At 47.9% G+C, this 25,970-nt stretch overlaps 1 protein-coding gene across 2 annotated transcripts in view; it reads right to left on the bottom strand.

The window, feature by feature from the left end:
- zc3h3 (zinc finger CCCH-type containing 3) overlaps positions 1-25,970 on the bottom strand; it is a 159,463-nt gene that overhangs the window by 18,223 nt on the left and 115,270 nt on the right. The window contains exons 6-9 of one of the 2 annotated variants that reach the window (XM_083646990.1): positions 25,789-25,867; positions 25,231-25,386; positions 20,777-20,846; positions 18,479-18,610 (exon numbers count right to left, since the gene is read on the bottom strand). In XM_083646990.1, the coding sequence (XP_083503116.1) occupies positions 18,479-18,610; positions 20,777-20,846; positions 25,231-25,386; positions 25,789-25,867 (437 nt within the window). The remainder of the gene's footprint in view (positions 1-18,478; positions 18,611-20,776; positions 20,847-25,230; positions 25,387-25,788; positions 25,868-25,970) is intronic. The other variant, XM_083646991.1, reaches the window with a different exon arrangement.

The following is a 25,970-nucleotide window of genomic DNA, read 5'->3' as shown; positions in this document are numbered from 1 at the left end:
GGGAGGAAAAAGCAAAAGTGGACAGAACATCTTTATTCACCAAGTTAACAATTTTCCACTTGATTTAAGGAATGCTGGGATGTCTCTGGGGCCTATTAGAGAGCTCTCTGCTGGGCCAAAACCAGGAAGAGTTTCAGTCAGCACATTTACCATGAGATGGAGAGAGAGAGAGAGAGAAGGGGGTATAAAAAAAAGAGTATAAAAAAGAGGGACATCCATAGGCATTTAGCTGACACTCTTATCTAGAGCAACTTACACTGAGTAGAATAGAGCAATAAAATAAAGCCAGGCTGTAGAAGGCAATAACTACTTGAAGACAGTATTAAAGGATCATTTCCGTTATTTTGAGTTGATTGCGTTTAAAATGTCATCACTTACTTCACTGCAGAGCTTTGTGTGGGGCCAAACAAGCTCCAACAGTTGAACCTTTTGACACAGTTCAAACCCAATGTAGGTTGTGTGTGTGTGTGTGTGTGTGTGTGTGTCTGCCAGATGGTACACCTGGTGCACCCGCTTTGAAGCCTAGTGTGGCCGTCACCATCTTGAGCAGCTTGTGACCAGGGGTTTCCCAGGGCCGCAGCTCTGCCTGCTATTGGTCCGTGATCAGCAAGCTGCACGATCACTGGACATGTGACCTGTCAATCACCCTGAAACATAGTCCTTTTTGTGTCTATTTTACTCTAAATTGGTCAATTTTATAAAAATTCACCCCTCCGTACAGTTATTATGAAAGGTGAAATTAGCTATATAGGCCAAAACGTTAGGGTTGTGCTACAACCCGGGTTTTACGAGTGAGAACAAGAGCTCTCACTCTAGTGCCATCTTCGCTGCGCACGCAGCCACTGGAAGAATATTATTTTTGCTCCAAAAATTATCTTTATATAAAACCAAACCACCTACCGACAGGTGGCGTGGTAACCCTGGGACTGAGGCGGCCACCCACATTCCTTTCCCCGTGATGACGTCACGTCCGCCCAGATTCCAGGACGCCACTCCTTCTTCCAGCCCGCGTGCGCAATGACGCAGCAAGGCTGGGTAGTGAGAGCTCTCGTTCTCCCTCGTAAAACCCGGGTTGTAGCACAACCCTAACCTTTTACTTCGTTTCGAACTCAAGCTCTCACTCTAGTGCCAAATTCAACCGCCCTTGCTGCCGGGAGCACTCCTCAGAGCGACCCGAGAGGCATCGGTGAACAACGGACGCAGGGCAAATGGCCCATGCCCAACCGTGTGGCATTTGGAGAGGCAACGACACTACCTTCTCACCATTGACAGTACCGCATGCGCGAAACGCGAACCGGACACGTCAAGACTGTAGTACCTGACAAACGTGTGATGAGAGGACCATGAGGCCGCAGCGCACATGTCCTCCACCGATACACCGCGCAATAATGCGGAAGACGTCGCAACGCCCGCGTAAAATGCGCCTTGATACCCTCCGGGGGTACCTTACCCACGGCAGAGTACGCCAAAGCAATCGCCTCCACTATCCAGTGTGATAAGCGATCCTTGGAAAGGGGTCCGCCCTGAGCCCTCTGCCCGAAACAGACCAACAACTGGTTGGAAGTGTGTAATGAGCGTGTCCTGGCCACATAGGCCGAGAGCGTCCTTACGGGACACAGCATGTGCAAACGTCGCTCCTCGTCCGAACTGAATGGCGGGGGAGAGAATGCTGACAAGTCTATGACCATAGACCTAAAACTGGCATTAATATTCTTAGGTTGATAGGCCGGGTTAGGTCGCAACGTAACCCTACGCCCATCATACGCGAAAACCATACAGGACTGCTGCATCGAGAGGGCAATCAGGTCACCAACCCTCTTTCCTGACGACAAGGCCAGTAGCAGCGCGGTCTTCAAAGACAGAAAATTCAAATCGACGGAGTCCAAGGGCTCGAACGGATGACCCGCGAGCCCGTCCAGCACCGTAACCAAGTCCCATTTGGGAAAGACACACCGCGACGGCGGGCGCAACCTACGCGCTCCCTTCATGAAGCGCGAGACCAGAGGGAGCCCCCCCACGGGGCTACCCTCAATTCCCATGTGGCAAGCAGAAATCACGGCTACCTACACCTTAAGGCCACGCGTGCGCCAGCGTGTCGTGACCCAGTGGGGGGCTGTCCTCTTGGATCGAGAACCACAGTGGGCAGTGCGCCGCGCGCCGCGATGCGACGAGATCGACGTGGGCACGGCCGAACCTGACCCAAATCTGTTCCACCACCTGAGGGTGGAGGCACCACTCCGTCTGACTTGGATTGCCCCGAGACAGCAGGTCGGCCCCGAAATTCAGCCGGCCCGGCAGATGAACCGCTGACAACGAAAGGAAACAGGGATACGCCCACAGGTGAATCTCCGCCGCTAACCGGTTCAGCGCCTCTGACCGCACACCGCCCTGTTTGTTCAGGTGGGCGATCGCAGCTGTATTGTCCGAGCGGATCAGAACATGACGCCCATGTATGAGCCGCTGGAAGTGAAGCAGAGCCAGGCGAATCACCTCCAGCTGTAGCACGTTTATGTGGCGAAGCTCCTGAGCTCTCCACTAGCCGTTCACCGAAAAGCGCCCGCAAACCGCACCCCATCCCCAGAGGGAGGCGTCGGTGCGAATGACCAACCTGAGCGGGACCGAGTGCCTCTCGAGAGGTAACAGGGTTCCGCCCATATGGCCAGCGCCCGCCCGGCAAGACACGTCTGCGATGACGGTCCCTGGCCGGGTCCAGGCGATGCCTGGGAAACCAGATCTGGAACGGGCGCATGTGTAGCCTCCCCAATGGGAGCAAATGCACCGCTGAGGCCATCAGCCCCAGCATGACTGTGCACTGATGCACTGACACGGAGGGACACAGACTTACGCCGGGATTCCACTGGGTGCATTTGCGTTGCGTTGCGGCTGTGCTCCGGTTTTTTTCCGTGCTCTGTGCTCCGCCAACATTCACCGGCTGCGTGCAGAGCACGTCACGGCTCCGCTCCGCCAGACAGCTGGAGTGACGAGACAGACAAGTTCTCGCGGTGAAATCGCGCGAGACAATTTGTATGTGGGATAAATACAACAACAAACGGGCAGAATATCATTGTTCCCAACTGGAGAAGCAGAGGAGGGGTGGACTTGCTTGGTGTTGTCCTTGTAAAAAGGATGTGTCGTGTCATATATTATTTTGTGGTTTTCCACTTCAATGATGAACTTTTCCTCTGCCCTGTTGATTCCATGCCTGGCTCCGCCCAACTTTCTGCGGCTTTGCTCCGACATCCGTGAAAAATAGAAGCCTTGCGTATCTGCTTCAGAGAGCTCCGGATCGTCGGAGCTGGGACGGAGTAGACACGCAACGCAGCAGAGTAGGTGGGAGTTGACACATTGATTAGAGTGAAAACTATTGGCTCCGAAGCCGTACCGCAGCGCAGACGGACCGAACATGGACTCAGTGGAATTTGGCCATTAGCGTCTTTGCCGTCCGCACTGTGCGAGCCTCTCGCTCTGGCGAAAGGCGGGCCAGCATGGCCTGAGAGTCCAGCTCGAGCCCCAGGAAGGTCGCACCTGCGCTGGGACGAGGCAACTCTTCTGCCAGTTCACCAAAAACCGCAAGGTCTGCAGGTGATCTGTCACCATCTTGGTGTGTTCCATGGCATGGACCCTCGAGTCCGCCACTATGAGAGCGTCGTCGAGATAGAGGAAGACGCAAATCCCACTTGCGTGGAGGGGAGCCAGGGCTGTCTCCACGCACACCGTGAAGGTTTGTGGGCTCAAAGACATGCCGAACGGCAGGACACAGAATTCGTAATCCTTTCCCAGGAAGGAGAACCTCAGGTATTTCCTGTGCCTCTGAACCACGGGGACATGGAAGAACGCGTCTTTCAGATCCACGGAAGTAAAGAAATCCCCCGGCCTCAACGCGTTGAAAAGGCGGGGGAAAGAGAGCATTCGGAAAGGGAACTTCCTCAGCGTCTTGTTGTGATGCCGAAGGTCCAGAATTGGACGCATGGAACCGTCCTTCTTGGGCACGGCAAAGTACCTGTGATAGAAACCCGAGCGCACCTCTGCCTTGGGGACCGAGCGAATCGGCCCCTTGGCGAGCAGCGCGAGCCAAGCTTACTAGTCACTCTAGGAATAAAGCTCGGCCGAGGAGAAGCTAGTTGATGCTATCTAGTTAAGCACTGAGAGCGGCAACACACTCGAGTCAATACTCTCAGATTCAAACGTTACCCCAGCCGGGGTAAACGTATGCAAGCTACATGGCGGTAGCCTAAGCAGAATGTGCTAACAACACAATAAAAGGCAAGGCGCCCTTAGCTTTTGATGAGCTCGTCCGTCGCTGCTGGTGAAGAGATGCAGGAACGGGTCCCTGAAGCTGGAAGAATCTCGTCCACCGTACACCTTGTTTATTCGGGCAATAAGACGGAATTAGCTCGGCTAGAGAGCACAAACGTTAATTAGCACACGGAGCTCTGAATAATACGTCATCAGTGGGCTGGAAGAACGAAGGAGTGGCTCCCTGGAATCTGGGCGGACGCGACGTCGTCACGGGGAAAGGAATGTGGGTGGCCGCCTCAGTTCCAGGGTTACCACGCCACCTGTCGGTAGGTGGTTTGTTTTTATATAAAGATAATTTTTTAGGCAAAAATAATATTCTTCCAGTGGCTGCGTGCACAGCGAAGATGGCATTAGAGTGAGAGCTTGAGTTCGAAACCAAGTAAAACCGTGTTTTGAACCAGGCTGTAAACATGCTTAATCCTGTTATAAACCCGGCCAATTTAACATGAGGGTGAACGGGGAACGACTCCCTTTTAGAGCCAGCCTCAAGTGGCCATTCGAGGAACTACAACTTTCAGTATCACTTCTGTGACTTCATCTGTCAAAGCCCGAGCTAGCCCACTGCTTGAGAATCAACTTGGACTCGAGATATAGTGACTTCACTACAACACTGGCATATACAGTACGAATACAGTATATAACACTAGCACTATTAGGAACATCTCTACACCTGCATACGCATGCAATTGTCCAATCAGCCAATCACGTGGAAGCAGTGCAATGCATAAGGTCGTGCAGATACAGGTCAGCAGCTTGAGTTAAAGGATGGGTTTTCCGTGGGGAATATGAATATATATTAAATCTCACGCCCCTAAGGTTTTCGAATCCGTTGAAATTTTTGAAATTGGAGGTTTACTCACAGAGATATCAACCGAAATCCACTCTGTGTGTGGGGGGGGGGTGGTGGGGGGGAGGTGCGGGTGCGGGGACTCGAAATACTACATTTCCCACAATGCACTGGGCTCGCGTGGCCTTCGTTTTTATGCCCACCCCTCAGGCATTTGGCTGATATCAAACTCCAGTAGGTGGCGGTAATGCACATATATGTTTGCCAACCGCCATAAAACTCAAAGAAGAAGAAGAAGAAGGCTTCGACAATAAAATATACAAAGAACAAGAAATAAATCGAAAATAAAATTGCCTCCAAATTGCACCAAATGTAAACGGTAGTATATATGTCGGGAGATGTCTTCATAAATTTTTTTTCATGCATTTTAAGGCATTTTCGTAGGAGTTACGCGCATCTGATGTTGTAACTATTTTCTGTAAAAATGTGTAAAAACGGGTACATTGCTCAGCGTTGATTTCGTTACTTACCCCACCTACTACTAGATGTAAAATTTGACGAGCTTTCCAATGCCGCCAGTCCCGTGTCGATTAGTGCTTCCGTTCCCGAGATAATGGTCTCTTTGCAAGGAACTATGGGAAGCTAATATTAGCTACAGCAGGCTAGGCGGTTGAAAAGATGGCTGCGTTTTTGTTTTGGTCAAGGCCTCTGAAGGGGCGTGGAGGACCTCTAGAGGCGGGACCATGGCCAACAACAGTTGTAGTTCATAGGTGCACGACTTCCGCAAGGCGGACTTGGGCCAGATGACGCGAAACGCGTCGGCTGGCCCAAAAAATATGTGAGAGATGCTTGATATCTCTGGCAGTGAATATCCAATTTCAAAAATTTCAACGGATTCGAAAACCTTAGGGGCGTGAGATTTAATATATATTCATATTCCCCACGGAAAACCCATCCTTTAATGTTGACATCAAGCATCGGAATGGGACAAAATGTGACCTCAGTGACTTTGACCGTGACATGGCTGTTGGTACCAGAGGGGCTGCTTTGACTTCTGAAACTGCTGATCTCCTGGGATTTTCACACACAGCAGTCTCTAGTGTTCACACAGCAGTCTCTAGTGTTCACACAGCAGTCTCTAGTGTTCACACGGCAGTTCAGCAAACAGAAACGCCTTGTTGATGAGAGAGGTAGGAGGGGAATGGCCAGAGTGGTTGGAGCTGAGAGAAAAGCTTCAGTAACTCTGATGACCTCTTTACAACTGTGGGAGCAGAAAAGCATCTCAGAATTTCACTTTTTCTCTCTTCCGCGTTACACACAATTGTATTTGTTCTTCCGGTTCAGCGCTAGTTGGCGGCCAATTTCAAAACAAAACGTCATTATAATAATGAATATAGTTTGGCAACATTCAGAATTAAGCTACACTGCGGTCAACTTCAGTGACATGTTCATAGCGTTACTGCTGCGAGGAGCCGATGGCTGTACCCGGTCGGCATTTAACGTTACTTACAAAAGCACGTCGACAGTGTTTTCTCACTGCCAGTAACCTACAGTAGCATTTGACAGATTGCTAGTCCGACCGGTGTCAGCACAGCCAGCGCTCCCAGTCCTCGCTGCTCGTTAAATATTTCCAATAGACGTTATTCTGATAAACTGCTCACATATATGTTACGTTCTCACCCGAAAAATATTTATATATATAAATTAGGGGTGTCACGATACCCTCAGTTCACGATACGATACGATACACGATATTGGGTTCGCGATAACGATACGATATTTACTAGTTTTTTACAAAACTTGAATAACGAAAATATATGACTGGGAAAATAGTCTTATTTGAAATACACAAAATGCAAAACAAATGCTGTTGTTGGAAATTGTTATAATAACTAGAAAACGACATGGAAGATAATTGGCTTATATTGCAATATAATGTGTCACACTGTCACAAACTAAACGTTTGTTGCATGGTAGGCCTAAAAGAAAAATAAACTATACAATCTATATCTTAAATAACTTATGCAGGCAACGAGCTGTGTATTGTGTAGGCTACTATCTTCATATGTAATTGTCATCCTCTTAACACATTGAGTGCCAGCGACGCCATATGGCGTCAAGAGAAATTTACCGTAGGCTGCCAGCGACGCCAAATGGCGTCAATAACTCCAAATTCATATTTTGACGGGGGAATGTCGATCTAAGCCTCTTACATCGCCTCTTACAATATGGGAGCTATTGAATGTGTCTAACCTATTTTACAGAACCCTTAGGTGGCGACAGTGCCCTCCCGATTAGACAAAGGCCAGGAGAAAAGATAGAAGAAGTCATGAGGAAACGGAAATCGCCATTGATATGCTTGAAGCATAACGTCGTTAGCTGTGCCTGTGAACAGCAGCCATCCGCTGCCACAATTGAGCCCCATCCGTGTCCGCTGCGACAGTCCATCCACATGATCCAGTTGCCGACATGGCGACACCAGCGTCTTTATGAAAAGTTACACCACTCTCAGCTGGGAGCCGAGGACACGCTGTAAAAAAGCGGGGGGTGCAGGTAGCGGACTTTTCAGTTCAGAGCAAACCGCAGCAGAGCAGAGACACTCGACTCCTCCCACCACGGAGGAGGAGGAGGAGGGGGGTGGGGCACGCAGGGCACTAACAGCATACAACCATCGACAGTACACACACACGCAGGGAGCAGCAGGCTCGATGTTTGTTCAACTCAAAGCAGAATTCATTCTGTCGCCTTTCTAACATAAAGATGTGATTATCTCAGAAACTAATTTCAGCATGCTCTTTTCGGTCGAAAACACTCTTTTTCAGAGGGGTGTATTTCCAAAATGGAACGGTTTATAAACACAGTTTTTTTTTAAAATGAAACAGAAGGGTTCAAAGTTTCATTGAGGCTATTGGTTGTCCATATAAGAGGAACACAAAAAATGATATGGCTATATTAAAATGCATTGCGGCCTATGTGGCACAGTACAGCACCTTTTGCCCAAGGGCCGTGGCACTCAAAGTGTTAAGGAGGATGATTCCTCTTCAATGAATTCTCTGACTGCACTGTATGTTGAGCGCTGCGCAGCGTTAATTGACGATTGAAACGTAGTATCAAGTTAACATTACTCGTACAATTAGACATGGTAATCGTAACGTACAATTAGAAATTGTTTCGGGAGTACAGAGCTGCATCCCCTAATGACAGATAGCCTATTATGCGCACATTAGAGGCATTCAGAGCGAGATTAATTTGTAGGCTATACTATTAACTGCCACGGACCGGCGGGGTCTCCCTGTCAGAGTGTCCGTCTGCGCCTCTGACAGTGCAGGCGGCAGACACACAGCCAGTGCGCTGCTGTCATCCACTGAAACACGCGGTCCGCATTGGGATAACCGCACGGGGAAATGTGAATTGTGTTGCGCAAACTTCGCCAGCAATGCATTAGTCTATAAATAGCGCATTTAATCTTGTCGGTTATTTAATGAGCGTCAGTTTAGTCCCCATTTCAAGCAAAGCAATGAAAAAGATAAAGAGAGAATACAGATCAGTGCAGCATTTTCAGAGGTTCTTTTTCTCGGGATATAGTTTTTCATCTCCACGATATCGTCACGTTGTGTATCGCGCAATTTCGTGGGACTTTAGTATCGCGAAATTTCGTGGGACGAAATATCGTGACATCCCTAATATAAATATAACTTTAAAACAGTTTGGGGTTTTTTTTAGCTTGAAAACAGCTTTTTGGCAAGTCTAAAAATGACTACGGTAGGCGTAATCTACTTCCGTGTCTAAAACCGGAAAGACGATTACAAAATGACGTCATGCAGAAGCGTCCTTGTATGGGCAAAGAATAAGGTGAATACCTGCCCTCTATTAGGAAGAGTGGTTTCCTAATAAAGTGCTTGGTGAGCAGTGTTTGGGGTAACTCATTACAAAAGTAACATATTACATGTAATATATTACTTTTAGCAGTAACTCAGTAATATAACTTATTACTTATAGGATTTCAGTAATATTATACCAGTTACTTTGTCAAGTAACTCAAGTTACAAATTGAGCTACATTTTATTAAATCAAAGCACATATTTAAAAAAGATGCAATCATTTCCTAATCAAACTGTGTGTTTTTATGCAAATAACCACTACAGATGACCTTAACAAAGGAAAAGGATAACATTTAGAATTTTGGATTGTTTACACTGACTTCAAGGCAGTTTAAATTATTTTTCGGGTTGATTCCGGGGCGGCGATGTCATTCTGCTGCTGCTGTTGTTTTGGTGAAAGTAATGCAAAAGTAGTGTAATAAGTAACGAGTTATTCTACACAGAAAGTAATATTGTAATGTAACTTATTACTTTCAAATGAAAGTAACTAGTAATATGTAGTATATTACATTTTGAAAGTAACTTGCCCAACACTGTTGGTGAGTGAATATATAACTGAACGTGTTTTCATCACTTTTTGGGTTCAACTGTTGGATCCTGTGTTTGCCATGTGGGAACAAAAAGCTCCCCAGTGAAGTAAGTAAGTGAGACAATAGTTAGTTTAAGGCAATAGTCATGATCGCAGAAACTAGGAAAATAAGAGCCAGGTTGAAAATAAGCAGAAGTATCCTTTAAAGAGTGCAAGGTTCACAGTGACATTTCCTTAACATTAATAGTGCATTGTACATTGTGCATGCATGATAGTGAACTGCAAGGTACAGAAAAGCAAGAAAAGCAAGGTCAATTTCCAAATTTCAAAGCACATGCTGTTAAAATACCTATGGAGGTAAGATGACCTAATGGGGATTTGGATAATGAGACTGAAAGTCTTTTGAAGATATGGGAAAGTGAATTTGCCAATTTGTTTTTGGGAGACTTTATTCCACCAGTTTTTTGATGAGAGTACTCTGATCAACATCAGTAATACCAAAGATGCTCTTGAGAGGGAGATGGTTCAGGATGGGTACACTGTAAACAGGATGTAAACAGGATGGGTACACTGTAAACATGATGTAAACAGGATGGGTACACTGTAAACATGATGTAAACAGGATGGGTACACTGTAAACATGATGTAAACAGGATGGGTACACTGTAAACATGATGTAAACAGGATGGGTACACTGTAAACAGGATGTAAACAGGATGGGTACACTGTAAACAGGATGTAAACAGGATGGGTACACTGTAAACAGGATGTAAACAGGATGGGTACACTGTAAACAGGATGTAAACAGGATGGGTACACTGTAAACATGATGTAAACAGGATGGGTACACTGTAAACATGATGTAAACAGGATGGGTACACTGTAAACATGATGTAAACAGGATGGGTACACTGTAAACATGATGTAAACAGGATGGGTACACTGTAAACAGGATGTAAACAGGATGGGTACACTGTAAACAGGATGTAAACAGGATGGTACACTGTAAACAGGATGTAAACAGGATGGGTACACTGTAAACAGGATGTAAACAGGATGGGTACACTGTAAACAGGATGTAAACAGGATGGTACACTGTAAACAGGATGTAAACAGGATGGGTACACTGTAAACAGGATGTAAACAGGATGGGTACACTGTAAACAGGATGTAAACAGGATGGGTACACTGTAAACAGGATGTAAACAGGATGGGTACACTGTAAACAGGATGTAAACAGGATGGGTACACTGTAAACAGGATGTAAACAGGATGGGTACACTGTAAACCAATTCTCTCCTGAGGTTCTTCCTGTGTTGCTCAGTTTATTTAGGAAATGTTTCTTATATGGTATTATTCCATCTCTTTGGTATAAGTCTATTATCAAGCCCATTCCTAAATCTGCCAAGAATGACCCAAGGGTCCCTTTAAATGATAGGGGCATTAGTCTCATGAGTACTGTTTACAAAATGTATTCCAAGTATTCTGAACAACAGGCTCTCACATTATTTTGAGAGCCGGACCCTAATGGACCCGGGAAATTTGTGCCCGGACCCGGATTGGACCCGTCTATTATTCGATATCTGAGACCTGGCCCCGTTCAGAACCCGATAAATGTCGGACCCGGAGCCATACAGAACCGAGCATACCGGACCCGTACAGAACCCGAGAAATACCGAGGCAGAGGCTAGTGGTCGTGCTGACTTCAAAGTTGCTTGCTAACTGCTATTACAAGTTGTATACATGAAACTTTGTGGATCTTTCTCTAAGGTTATAGCCTTCTCCCCTGGTGGCTGCTGCCAGACACTGCAGACAGTGCCTGACCGTGACGTCATGCATAGATTCAATGATCCTTGCCAAGAAAGTTTGTAATCAAAAATAAATCCACATTTTCTCTTATTCTTCTTGCTGATTGAAAAGCCATGGCTAACGTTAAAGGGATACGCCAATCGTCACTTCACCAGTGCGTGCATTAGAAAGTGGGTTTCACAGTGAAATGTAGCCTACTCTAATGAGGACTGCTACTGCTAGTTCGATGTCTATGCTACCACTGTTCACTCGGCCAAAAGACCCATTCCAACAGCGCTAGAAACACTCACATGTACATGTTGTGACTTGTGAACTCACCAGGGTGGGAACTACATGGAGGCCATGGCCTCCGTTGCCCCTCCCTCTGGCCGTGGTGCCCTGAGCCCCCTAAGGCCACCTTGGCAGTGCCCTGCTAGCAGCCTGCTACTGTCCGTTGCTTGAAAAGCATCAGTGGTTTGCCCTATGCAAACCATGTGTCATTGACTGAAATTTGATTAAATTCCGTCAAGGCGTTCCTCAGATATCGCGTTAGGAGAGGAGAACACACAGACGCACACACATGGCCAAAAACATGATCTCCTCCCGACGATTCTCGCCGGGCGGAGATAACAAAAGTTATCTCTTAATTATAGAGAGGAATGGGAAAACGGCATATGGTCTAAACCTAAGCTTAGATCATTATGTTCAGATGAAGCAGCGTTTTGGCCCCGAGTCCTATGTTACTTGCTTTCTAGTCTGGCGCCGCAGGTCTCCATAACTGGGATAAGCCCTCCCCTGCTCTACTCTGCTCTCCCATTGGAGGCGTCGGTTTCAGACGCTGCCGGATTTCTGCTCCCCGCTTAAGAAGCTCTGTCATTGGCTCCGACCATGTCAATCAGAGCAGCTTCCGCTCCCTCCTCGCTGTGTGTCGCTGTAAATAGTCCCCTGCCGCCTCAGGGAAAACAACAACGCTAACTAGCTAGCACGCTAACGGCAGAAACCTACACGCTAGCTCGTTGCTACACGCTGAAAACGGCAAGTTGGACTGTTTGAAACTATTTTCCAAGGGCACTGCCGCCAAGCGCCGCCCATCGCAATCCCACTATGGAGACCTGCGGCGCCAGACTCCTCGGACGGAAGGGAGAGGAGGCTGGCCAGCAAGACTACTTCCTTTCTCAGCAGAAACCAGAGGTCTTTATGTGCTCAGCTGAGAATTGGTATCCTGCCTCTTGCCATTGAAGTAGGGCGGTTCTCAGCTCTAGCAGAAGAGAACAGGTTATGTAATGTGTCTGTGATGTTGAAAATGAGTTTCATTCCATGTTTTATTGTACTCTGTACTCTGTATGATGATTTGAGGATTTCCTTATTTGATGAAATGCAAAAGCAAAAACATGAGCTCTGCTGGGCAGATGATGGCCAGAAGTTGGAGTGGTTGTTTAAGACTGAAGTATTTAAGACTGCTAACTTTATTTCTAAGGCCTGGAATCGAAGGCCAGCACAGCTCTGTGAGGTGGAGAGAGCCTGTGAGATGGAGAGAGACTGTGAGGTGGAGAGAGGCTGTGAGGTGGAGAGAGGCTGTGAGGTGGAGAGAGGCTGTGAGGTGGAGAGAGCCTGTGAGGTGGAGAGAGCTTGTGAGGTGGAGAGAGCCTGTGAGGTGGAGAGAGCTTGTGAGGTGGAGATAGCCTGTGAGGTGGAGAGAGGCTGTGAGGTGGAGAGAGACTGTGAGGTGGGGTGGAGAGAGCCTGTGAGGTGGAGAGAGCCTGTGAGGTGGAGAGAGCTTGTGAGGTGGAGATAGCCTGTGAGGTGGAGAGAGGCTGTGAGGTGGAGAGAGGCTGTGAGGTGGAGAGAGGCTGTGAGGTGGAGAGAGCCTGTGAGGTGGAGAGAGCCTGTGAGGTGGAGAGAGGCTGTGAGGTGGAGAGAGGCTGTGAGGTGGAGAGAGACTGTGAGGTGGAGAGAGGCTGTGAGGTGGAGAGAGCCTGTGAGGTGGAGATAGCCTGTGAGGTGGAGAGAGGCTGTGAGGTGGAGAGAGCCTGTGAGGTGGAGAGAGGCTGTGAGGTGGAGAGAGCCTGTGAGGTGGAGAGAGGCTGTGAGGTGGAGAGAGGCTGTGAGGTGGAGAGAGGCTGTGAGGTGGAGAGAGCCTGTGAGGTGGAGAGAGGCTGTGAGGTGGAGAGAGCCTGTGAGGTGGAGAGAGGCTGTGAGGTGGAGAGAGCCTGTGAGGTGGAGAGAGGCTGTGAGGTGGAGAGAGCCTGTGAGACAAAGCAAGTCTGAGAGGAGGAGAAGGATGGAGGGAGGAGCGGACTTAACCCCTGAGCTGCTGGAGTGTCTGCCTGCCTGGCCCATAGTGCCATCCTCAGCACTTTTCCCATCTATAATTACTGCCTGCTATCCATCATGGAGCCGCCAGACCCTCACAGCGCAGCGCTGCATAAACACACACATACTTGCACACACACACAAACACACAAACACACACACAGGGGAAAATCACAGACCTAAGCATTTCAGCTAATAGAATAAATATTAATATCCCTTTTGTTTTCTATATCCTCATTTCCCCATGCACTATTTAAATGAGGTCTGACAGTGTGAAAAAGCATCTGTTTCACACTCACTCAAAAACAACCACTGAGGAGGAGAGGAGAGGGATGGAGAGGGGGAGACAGAGGGAGGGGAAGAGAGGCGGTGGGGGGGGGGGTGCAAGGTAGAGGAGAGGGGGAGACAGAGGGAGGGGAAGAGAGGCAGTGGGGGTGCAAGGTATAGGAGAGGGGGAGACAGGGGGAGGGGAAGAGAGGCAGTGGGGGTGCAGGAGGAGGAGGGGGATGGAGAGGGGGAGACAGAGGGAGGGGAAGAGAGGCAGTGGGGGTGCAGGGGAGAGGAGGAGAGGGGGAGACAGAGGGAGGGGAAGAGAGGCAGTGCGGGTGCAGGGGAGAGGAGAGGGGAAGAGAGGCAGTGGGGGTGCAGGGGAGAGGAGGAGACAGAGGGAGGGGAAGAGAGGCAGTGGGGGTGCAAGGTAGAGGAGAGGGGGAGACAGGGGGAGGGGAAGAGAGGCAGTGGGGGAGACAGGGGGAGGGGAAGAGAGGCAGTGGGGGAGACAGGGGAGAGGAGGAGAGGGGGAGACAGAGGGAGGGGAAGAGAGGCAGTGGGGGTGCAAGGTAGAGGAGAGGGGGAGACAGGGGGAGGGGAAGAGAGGCGGTGGAGTGAGACAGAGGTGGATGTGGGGACAGTGTGTGGGGGCCTTGCATGTCTAGGGTCTCATGTGTAGCCGCTCTCCGTTACCCATCAGCTCCTCAATGTGTCACTCAGTCACTAGAGTAATGCCACTATGGACCACAACCGCCTGCAGCTGTTCCTGCCTGTGTGTGTGTGTGTGTGTGTGTGTGTGTGTGTGTGTGTGTGCACGTGCGTGTGTGTGTGTGTGTGTGTGTGCGCGTGCGTGTGTGTGTGTGTGTGTGAGTGTTACCAAACCACTTGTTTACCTGAGCCTCATTTCAACTCCAATGGAGCTAAATCTTAAAGGATGGCTTTGTATCATTGTGTCATTAATAGAAGCAGATGGGCAGTGTTTACCTTCTCTATATGTTTTCCACATGGAGAAATATCCTCCATTTGTCCCATTTGCAGAAACTCTGCCCCCTGCCAGCCTCAAGTCATTAAGGCTCGTTAAGGCTCTGGATGTGATTATCAGTGGATGTGCGCATACTTAAAAAAATACTTAGAACGACCGCCGCAGATATATGCCTCCGCCACAAGTGAGCAGTCGACCTCCATGTCTGTCCAGACTTTGATGTTTGAGCCAAATGTGAAGAAATTCTGTCAAGGTGTTACTGAGATATGGCGTTACCAAGCTTGAAAATGGCGTTCGTGACGTCACAGTGACCTTGACCTTTGACCACCAAAATGTAATCAGTTCATCCTCGAGTCCAAGTGGACGTTTGGGGCAAATTCGAAGAAATTCCATCAAGGCGTTCCTGAGATATCGTGTTAACGAGCTTGAAAATGGCGTTCAAGAGGTCACAGTGACCTTGACCTTTTCATCACCAAAATCTAACCAGTTCCTGCTTGTGTCCAAGTCGACGTTTGAGCGAAATTGGAAAGAATTATGTCAAGGCGTTGCTGAGATATCGCGTGAACGAACTTGGGAATGGCGTTCGTGAGGGCACAGTGACCTTGAACTTTGACCATTAAAATCTAATCAGTTCATCCTTGAGTCCAAGTGGACGTTTAAGGCAAATTTGATGAAATTCCGTCAAGGCGTGCCTCAGATATCGTCTTAACGAACATCGGACGGACATACAGACGGATGTACGTACGGACGGCCTGGCTATCGCCGGCGGAGGCATAAAAATAAATAATAACAGGAATACCAGGAAGATGAATCGACAGCCCTCGGAGCAGATTATGCGCCTGGTAAACACTGCCCATCTGCTTATATTAACCACATTATAATGATACAAAGTGTGTTGATATAATAATAATAATAAACATGGATTTTTTATAGCGCTTTTCTAGGACTCAAAGACGCTGTACAAAAAAAGAAACACTAAAGGGGCAGGGACGACGTAAGTGACAATGGACAAACACGACACAGGCACACAGGGATAGGCAGGGGGAGCTTGGAGAAGGCAGAGGAGAAGAGATGGGTTTTGAGGCGGGATTGGAAGACAGTGAGGGAGTCTGATTCTCTAATGTCCGGGGGGAGAGAGTTCCAGAGCTTGGGGAGCTGCACTGGAGAAAGCTCTGTCGCCGAAACTGCGGAGGTTGGATTTGTGGGGTGGAGAGAAGGCCGGCAGAGGTGGATCGGAGGGAACGGGAGGGTTGGTAGGGGGAGAGGAGGTTGGTGAGATATGGGGGGGCCAGTTGAATATGTTGAATGTTTTACTCTTCTTTTATCGAATCAGTTCTTACCTTCTCGTTTGTGTGCTGGTATGGGTCTCTTACCCTCAAGAATAAGAAGCGACTGCACAGTATTGTGAAGGTGTGCAGCAAAATTGCTCACAACACTCTAAACGACCTTCATAGTCTGTACAAAACTAGGACCCTGAAAAAGGCACAGTCGATCTTGGCTGACCCCAACCACCCTCTGAGCCTAGCCACCCTCTGAGCCTAGCCACCCTCTGAGCCTAGCCACCCTCTGAGCCTAGCCACCCTCTGAGCCTAGCCACCCTCTGAGCCTAGAGTTTGAGCTGCTCCCGTCCGGTCACAGATTCAGTCTGCTGCCATTATGCAGAACCAACAGACACAAAAACTACTTTGTTCCTGCTGCCATCGGCTTCTTAAATAGCCCCATGTGATTTCTACTGTAACTGCTGTCATTTGTTGTGCTGAAATCTGTTTGCTGTTTGTTTGATGATTTGTTGTTTTTGATGCTTCTACTGGCTGCTTCACAAATTGCCCCTCTGGGATAATAAAGACTACCTTGAACCTTGAACCTTGATAATCGGCAAAGCCATTTAATACTGTACAAGATCATTTCATGTTCAAACGATGAATACCTCTCTCAATCAAAGCACTCATTTTAATGAGAGAAAATTACAATCAAATAATTTAATCAATGGGATGGCTAAAATATAGTGAAGCCAAATGTATCTTGGGTATAGTCAATATTGGGTATAGTAATATATATACTGTATATACTGTACATATAATATATATATATATATATACATATAATATATATATATGTATTGGGTATAGTAATATATATATATACATAGATAATATATATATATGTACTGTATCAATATTGGGTATAGTAAGCCAGCTCAGTGGCCTTGTGGTTTGAGTGTCCGCCCTGAGACTGGGAGGTCGTGAGTCGTGAGTTCGATCCCCGGCCGAGTCATACCAAAGACTATAAAAAAATGGGACCCACTGCCTCCCTGCTTGGCACTCAGCATCAAAGGGTTGGAATTGGGGGGTTAGATCACCAAACGATTCCCGAGCGCGGCGCTGCTGCCGCTCACCGCTCCCCCAGGGGATGGGTCAAATGCGGAGAACAAATTTCGCACACTCAGGTGTGTGGCAATCGTTGGGACTTTACTCTACCTTTACTTATACGCATGTACAATATGCATTTCATTAATTGGGTGCAACTAGAATTTCCAAGTCAATGTGGATCATCAAAAGCATTTGAACTGCCAATTAGCTTTACTGTGGGTTTATGTCAAAGCTTTGAACATTTCAATCTTTCCAGTACCCCCTAAACCTGAAGGGGTTAAAGGTCAGGGGTACCTGAACCTGAAGGGGTTATAGGTCAGGGGGTACCTGAACCTGAAGGGGTTAAAGGTCAGGGGTACCTGAACCTGAAGGGGTTAAAGGTCAGGTACCGCCTAAACCTGAAGGGGTTAAAGGTCAGGTACTGCCTAAACCTGAAGGGGTTAAAGGTCAGGGGTACCTGAATCTGAAGGGGTTAAAGGTCAGGTGCCGCCTAAACCTGAAGGGGTTAAAGGTCAGGTACTGCCTAAACATGAAGGGGTTAAAGGTCAGGTACCGCCTAAACCTGAAGGGGTTAAAGGTCAGGTACCCCCTAAACCTGAAGGGGTTAAAGGTCAGGTACAGCCTAAACCTGAAGGGGTTAAAGGTCAGGTACCCCCTAAACCTGAAGGGGTTAAAGGTCAGGTACAGCCTAAACCTGAAGGGGTTAAAGGTCAGGTACCCCCTAAACCTGAAGGGGTTAAAGGTCAGGTACAGCCTAAACCTGAAGGGGTTAAAGGTCAGGTACCCCCTAAACCTGAAGGGGTTAAAGGTCAGGTACCCCATAAACCTGAAGGGGTTAAAGGTCAGGTACCGCCTAAACCTGAAGGGGTTAAAGGTCAGGTACCGCCTAAACCTGAAGGGGTTAAAGGTCAGGTACCGCCTAAACCTGAAGGGGTTAAAGGTCAGGTACCCCCTAAACCTGAAGGGGTTAAAGGTCAGGTACCCCCTAAACCTGAAGGGGTTAAAGGTCAGGGATACCCTCTGGATGCTCTGGAGCAATGCCTCAGATTGCGCCCGCCCACGCGCGCGCGCGCGCGCGCGTGTGTGTGGGCGCGCGTACGTTCGTTCATGTGCACGCGTGTGAGTGTGTGTGTGTGTGGGCGCACGTACGTTTGTTCATGTGCAAGCGTGTGAGTGTGTGTGTGTGTGTGTGTGTGTGTGTGTGTGGGCGCGCGTACGTTCGTTCATGTGTACGCGTGTGAGTGTGTGTGTGCGTTATACCTTCTCTCCCTGAGGGCAGTAGCCCTTGATGAAGTCGTGACACACATCAGCCTTGCGGGACACGTAGACGTGACTGTAGGGACAGCTGCTGTTGTTACAGATTCCCTTCAGGAAGTAGGAGCACACTGGCATCTAAAGGAGAGAGAGAGAGAGAGAGAGAGAGAGAGAGAGACAAAGACAGAGACAGAGAGAGAGAGAGAGAGAGACAAAGACAGAGACAGAGAGAGAGAGAGAGAGAGACAAAGACAGAGACAGAGAGAGAGAGAGAGAGAGAGAGAGAGAGACAAAGACAGAGACAGAGAGAGAGAGAGAGAGACAAAGAGAGAGACAGAGAGAGAGAGAGAGAGAGAGAGAGAGACAAAGACAGAGACAGAGAGAGAGAGAGAGAGACAAAGAGAGAGACAGAGAGAGAGGCAGCGAGCGATAAAGAAGGAAAGAGAGACAGACAGAAACGGAAGAAGACAAAACAACAGGAGTGACGAAAGGGTGAGATTATCTGGGCTTGTAAACAGACAAGCGGTTTTACAAACCACACCTGCTGATGGGCACACATGAGCCAACGTGTACAATAATTCAGATGTGTCCCGTCTGCCAAACAATCTGTCACACACTGAGCAGCTAAATGAGCGTAATTGCAGTTGACAGCACCAGAGTGAGAGTGAATGTGTGTCTGACAGCATGTGTGTGTGTGTGTGGAGAGATCTACTGTTTGGCGTGTGGGTGAGCTTAGTGGTGGGTCTAAATATACCTCAGAGGGGTTCAGTTCAGAGGGAGAGGTGGAGACAGAGGAGCGGAGGAAACGTGAGACGGAGTCCATCTAGTTGGGATGGGATCAGTTCTACCTAATTAACTGCTACAGAAATATTTATCCAGGCTGCAGCTTGTCCAGATATCATGATGTGTTTATGTGCTGGATGCGTGCGCGATGGTCGCCAGGACTCAGGCCAGTGGCGGGAGGTCTCAGCGGGCAATGCTGGGGGGGGTGTAGGGTGTGGGTCTCTGATTTCTGAGTTATTTGTGGGGGGCGTGTTTAGGATTTGGGCTCGCCTATCCACACTAGTGGCCCCGGATCAGGTTGGGATAGCTGGGTGCATAACCCTGCCTGCACCCCCCTTTTTCTCCCAGAGACCCCCATCCAGTTCTGTTTAAGGGGTCCACGTGAAAGGGGAGCGGACTTTTAAGTAGTATCCTGGGGGGGTGGGGGGGGGCGGGGGCGCGTTACAAACAGACAGCTGGGCTCTCAGCACTTATGGGCCGTGGCATGACAACCCACACAGGTGCAGGGCATTGTGTGTGTGTGTGTGTGTGTGTGTGCTGGAGGGAGGGGCTAGGCACCTGTTCTGGGGTTGTTTGTCTCGGGAGGGGGGGGGGGGGGTAGAAAAAGAAAAAAGAGCTTTCCCCTTTTGAGTGTCTGCACTTTCCCCTATACGGACACACACACACACACACACACACACACACACACACACACACACACACACACACACACACACACACACACACACACACACACACACACACACACACACACACACACACACACACACACACACACACACACACACACACACACACACACACACACCACCTGAAGCCTTGGGCTGTGCAAACACAGCTAACCGGGCAATATGACAAAGACAAAACAACAGATCTTCAAAACAAGAACATTATCTCGGAAATTCAAATGTATTTAAGGTGGGTGCATGACTAACTCCTTCCCTGCAGGACTCCTTCCCTGCAATACCGAAAGACGACCAGTAGGTGTGATAACTAACCCTGACAACCCTGCAATGTGTGGAAGCAATCACACCGAATGATGCTAAGGCGATGCTTTGACGGGGTTGAGCAGATTTGCTGTTGCTCTCTCGGGCCTAATACGGTGTGTATCCACAGGTGTGCGGTGAACATAGCGTTCCTCTTCGGAATGCGGTATGTGAAAACCAGGACAAGGTACGTTCCAACCGTAACACCCCATCAATCCACCTTAAGTGTCTCCCTCACCCCCCCCCTGACACCATCATCTGCTCCGTTACCACCCCGTCCTCCACCCCAATCCCCCAATCGGATCTCTTCCACTGCTTTCGCTGCTGTCACGGAGACACGGAGACATGGAGACAGGCCCGGAGCCAGGAACATGAACACGATCCATGAGGACTATACCCAACAGTGCGTCATCATATACCTACACACCCAACCCTGGCCCGACAATGTTCTGATGTTCTGAGAAAACCCATCAAACACAATGTTGTCTTGATATACATTATATGAGTGAGTGTGTGGACGTGTTGCTAGTGGTACCTTTTCCTTGGCCACCTTATGTGAGAATGGGCAGGTCCCGTCCGCCCGCTTGCAAGTCCCTCGCAGAAACCTGCAGGAATCAATGGAAAGAATCATCAGAAGGTAGAAGCTCTCTACAGTATGTGTACATGGCTTTGAGTAGACTGGAGATGGAGGGTCACATGTCAGAACATCCAACCACCATGTCCCCTTCCCACACCCCGTCCCCAGGACACACAATCAAGTGTGCACATCTCTGACAAATCAGCTCATGGAGCAGTCCTGCTTCCTTAAATCTGTAGGTCCATATCAAATCCAAGCCAAGTTAACATTGTGGAGAACCATCTTCCCAAGTGGTATTGGAGAGAACAAGGTTCTCCAGAAGGCGTACAGAGAGGTCACTCAACAGTTTGGGATGCGCGATATGTTTGACATCGCACACACAATCAATTAAGATGCACAGCTGTTACTTTTCCTATCTGTTCCAACCAGCTCATAGACCACCATAGACCTTTTCCTATCTGTTCCAACCAGCTCATAGACCACCATAGACCTTTTCCTATCTGTTCCAACCAGCTCATAGACCACCATAGACCTTTTCCTATCTGTTCCAACCAGCTCATAGACCACCATAGACTTAGACTGTTGCACTGTTGGGAAAGGATGTGTCATTCTCGAGATGCATCATGTCTTTTAAGGTTTGATCTGTCCTCTGTCTTTAAGGTTTGATCTGTCCTCTGTCTTTAAGGTTTGATCTGTCCTCTGTCTTTAAGGTTTGATCTGTCCTCTGTCTTTTAAGGTTTGATCTGTCCTCTGCCTTTAAGGTTTGATCTGTCCTCTGTCTTTTAAGGTTTGATCTGTCCTCTGTCTTTTAACTCATTCACCGCCAGTTTAGGACTGCCAATATTTAGCACAGGCCAAAGATTTTCATAATTGTTGGTCATCTTTCAAGACCCACAGTAAATTATCTATTAGCACCAGAGTGATTTGCAATACCTCAAAATGAAGATGTACGTCTCTGGGTTCACCAGGAAAAAAAAAGTGAGCTTTTAGCATGTTCTGTACTCTACTTATAGCCATTTATATACACCCTGTTTTCACCCAAAATGTCTCTCTGAGAAAAGAAATTGCAGAAAATGGCATTTATGTACAGCACACAATATCATGCAGAACTCGCTCTCAATTCTTTTATTTTGAACTGTATTGACATCAGACATGTAAATATTATTCATTATGACACAAATGACAAAAAAAAAAATATATATATATATATATATATATATATATATATATATGAAGTGCTTTTTTTACATTCAACAATACAGTTTGCTCAGTGTGAGTGAGTGTACAGACAGACAGACAGACAGACAGACAGACAGACACACAGACACACACACACACACACACACACACACACACACACACACACACACACACACACACACACACACACACACACACACACACACACACACACACAGAGAGAGAGAGTTCTGTCCACAGCTGCCTGCAGCTAGATCGCACCTCCTTCCCCCTCCTTCCCCATCAGCGTTTTGCCTCCTCTGCTGCTCGTTTTCCTCCTCTCGTTCGGGCTGGGAGTGGGACGAATGCTGCGACACGAGTCACACGACACAGGAACGGGTCCGCGGCTTGGCTTTGGGACCAGGCGCTGCTGGAACCGGATCGATCATGTTCGTCACGGATTTGACTAGGCAATCCAGGTTCGCCCTGCAGCAAGGCAGCAGTGCAGCGCGCCGAGAGGCGTTTCAATGGCGTTTTTTCCTCTGTACAAGGAAGCGCGTTTCTCTGTTTTTCCTCTTTTCCTCCTTCTTCCTCGTTTCAAACAACAGCTGCGGTATGTGTTTGATAACGTGCTGTCGGCTACCCTTTGAGGATAGGGACCAGATGACATGTCAGAGGCTGGGTAAGTGTTTCAACTACGCGCTGCACTCATAAAAACAAAAACACGTCAAACACGTCTTTGGCGTGGATGGCTATTTCTGATAAGACGTCAAAGACGTCTTTGGCGGTGAATGAGTTAAGGTTTGATCTGTCCTCTGTCTTTTAAGGTTTGATCTGTCCTCTGTCTTTAAGGTTTGATCTGTCCTCTGTCTTTAAGGTTTGATCTGTCCTCTGTCTTTAACACATTGAGTGCCAAGGACGTCTGTGGACGTCCTAAAAAAAAGTAACGAGGAGTGCCAAGGACGTCTGTGGACGTCCTAAAATCATAATTCATATTATTCCATAATTCTGCTGTTTAAGGTCGTACCTAGCCAGTGAGCATGAATCCCTTCAAGGGATCACACGGCGCCACCTTAAACATCGTCACAGGAGCTGCTCCACCCACCTCAGATCCTTTACTTTGTACAGGAGACAGCGGAGAAAGCCGTGATCAAAGTGGAAACCGATGCATGCTTTCTGCCAGAGCCGTATATATTGCTCTGTCTACAGCGGAGAGTGGGCTCGGCTGCATCCGCGCTCACAACTGAGCTCTTATGCTTCTATCTATCTCCACACGATTTCCTAGAAAGCCAGCATCCGAAGCCGAACGGCCAAGCCTTTTCGTTCAGTCGCGTTTGCCAGCGCGCATCATTTCCTTGATGGGCGCTGGGATCTGTCCGGGGCAAAAACGGAGTCGAGAAAACAAACTCTGTGCGTGTGGGAGGAGCCCGCAGCTCAGAGGTGGAGAGGGGGGGGGGGGGGGAGAGGGGTGTGTGGCACACAGGCTGCACAGAAACCACACCACACGCCACCACATCAGAAAACACCAGCCAGAGTCAGTGAATGTGCTCGAAATTAGAGTGCAAAAGGTATTCATAAAAGGGACTATATCTTGGAAAGTTAAAAAAAACGACAGAAAACCCTTGAAAGTGCACTTTTTTGAGAGGCTGTCATTTCATAATGGAACTGTCTAGAAACAAAATGTCTTCTTTGGAAGAAGCAGGAGTGTTCAATGTTTCATTAAAGTCCAGCCCCGTTAATATAGCCATAATAGAAAAAATTCTATAGCTGTTTTCAACTGAATGGAAGTGAATCTGGCACAGGCTCCAGACAATTTTACTGAAGCGCTGTGGCACTCAATGTGTTAAGGTTTGATCTGTCCTCTGTCTTTAAGGTTTGATCTGTCCTCTGTCTTTAAGGTTTGATCTGTCCTCTGTCTTTAAGGTTTGATCTGTCCTCTGTCTTTAAGGTTTGATCTGTCCTCTGTCTTTAAGGTTTGATCTGTCCTCTGTCTTTAAGGTTTGATCTGTCCTCTGTCTTTAATGTTTGATCTGTCCTCTGTCTTTAAGGTTTGATCTGTCCTCTGTCTTTAAGGTTTGATGTGTCCTCTGTCTTTAAGGTTTGATCTGTCCTCTGTCTTTAAGGTTTGATCTGTCCTCTGTCTTCGAGGTTTGATCTGTCCTCTGTCTTCGAGGTTTGATCTGTCCTCTTTATCTGTCCTCTGTCTTTAAGGTTTGATCTGTCCTCTGTCTTTAAGGTTTGATCTGTCCTCTGTCTTTAAGGTTTGATCTGTCCTCTGTCTTTAAGGTTTGATCTGTCCTCTGTCTTTAAGGTTTGATCTGTCCTCTGTCTTTAAGGTTTGATCTGTCCTCTGTCTTTTAAAGTTTGATCTGTCCTCTGTCTTTAAGGTTTGATCTGTCCTCTGTCTTTTAAGGTTTGATCTGTCCTCTGTCTTTAAGGTTTGATCTGTCCTCTGTCTTCGAGGTTTGATCTGTCCTCTGTCTTCGAGGTTTGATCTGTCCTCTGTCTTTAAGGTTTGATCTGTCCTCTGTCTTTAAGGTTTGATCTGTCCTCTGTCTTCGAGGTTTGATCTGTCCTCTGTCTTTAAGGTTTGATCTGTCCTCTGTCTTTAAGGTTTGATCTGTCCTCTGTCTTCGAGGTTTGATCTGTCCTCTTTATCTGTCCTCTGTCTTTAAGGTTTGATCTGTCCTCTGTCTTCGAGGTTTGATCTGTCCTCTTTATCTGTCCTCTGTCTTTAAGGTTTGATCTGTCCTCTGTCTTTAAGGTTTGATCTGTCCTCTTTATCTGTCCTCTGTCTTTAAGGTTTGATCTGTCCTCTGTCTTTAAGGTTTGATCTGTCCTCTGTCTTTAAGGTTTGATCTGTCCTCTGTCTTTAAGGTTTGATCTGTCCTCTGTCTTTATGGTTTGATCTGTCCTCTGTCTTTAAGGTTTGATCTGTCCTCTGTCTTCAAGGTTTGATCTGTCCTCTTTATCTGTCCTCTGTCTTTAAGGTTTGATCTGTCCTCTCTCTCACCATAGGATTCAGGAAGACTCGCGACCCATTTGGTAGCTCCCAATATTTTTCAGATTTATTTTAAATTAAAAATGACAACGTAAACGACGAAGAGATGTGCGTGTGGACATTTGAACGTCTCTGGTTTCTCTCACCATAGGGCCACCCTGCCAGGCCCAGCCATGACCCTGAGTGTGCTGCAGGCATGGACATATGGGATGTGTTGGTGTGTGCATGTTACCTGGTGCAGACAGCCACCTTGTCCGGGTCATGGATGTAGGGACAGCTGCTGCTGCGGTTACACTTGCCGAAGCGGTTGTAGTACATGCAGTACTGTCTGGGCTGCTTCTTCTGACGAGCGTGTCTGATGATGGCAAGACTCCGCTGGACTGCGCGACTTTGGTGGCAGAAAACACAAAAACACACACTCACACAGGAACCTACAAACAAAGGAACAGCCAGCGGTCCTGCATAGCTCAATTCAGAGAGCACTAACATTTCCAGAATTAGGTGTTTGACCATCTCCCACCAGCCAGGAGCCAGCCAGCCACGATGCTCAAAATGCCTGCCCTCCTGGCACTATGAGGAGCTTCAAAGCCAATACAATACAGATGCATGGTATGTGCCTTAGCCAACTGAGACAACAGGATGCCCCATATCTAAACGTTAATTGTTGTAAAGTGTGGAAGATAAATACGTTTTGAGTGTTGTGTGTTCATTGGTTAGTTATGTCCTGTAGGCACACGTTGCTAGTACTTCTGTTCTGAGTAGATGAAGAGGTTAGGTGCGAAGAGCCTACCTGGCCACATGGCGCGTGGGGGAGGGGCGGCTCAAAGGAGACGTCGAAGGGGAGATGTGGTGAGGACTGAACCACCTTCCTAATTGTGGAGAAAGGGGACAAATGAGAACATTTGAAGATTAAAGAAGATTTAAAGAAGATTTAACTTGAATCCACCTTACAATCTTCACTAGGAGGCCATT

Source organism: Poromitra crassiceps, assembly GCF_964638095.1.
Source record: "Poromitra crassiceps genome assembly, chromosome: 12".
In the NCBI taxonomy this organism is placed as follows: Eukaryota; Metazoa; Chordata; class Actinopteri; order Beryciformes; family Melamphaidae; genus Poromitra; species Poromitra crassiceps.
The sequence above is the reverse complement of the archived record's forward strand: the minus strand, read 5'-3'. Positions and strand labels throughout refer to the sequence as shown.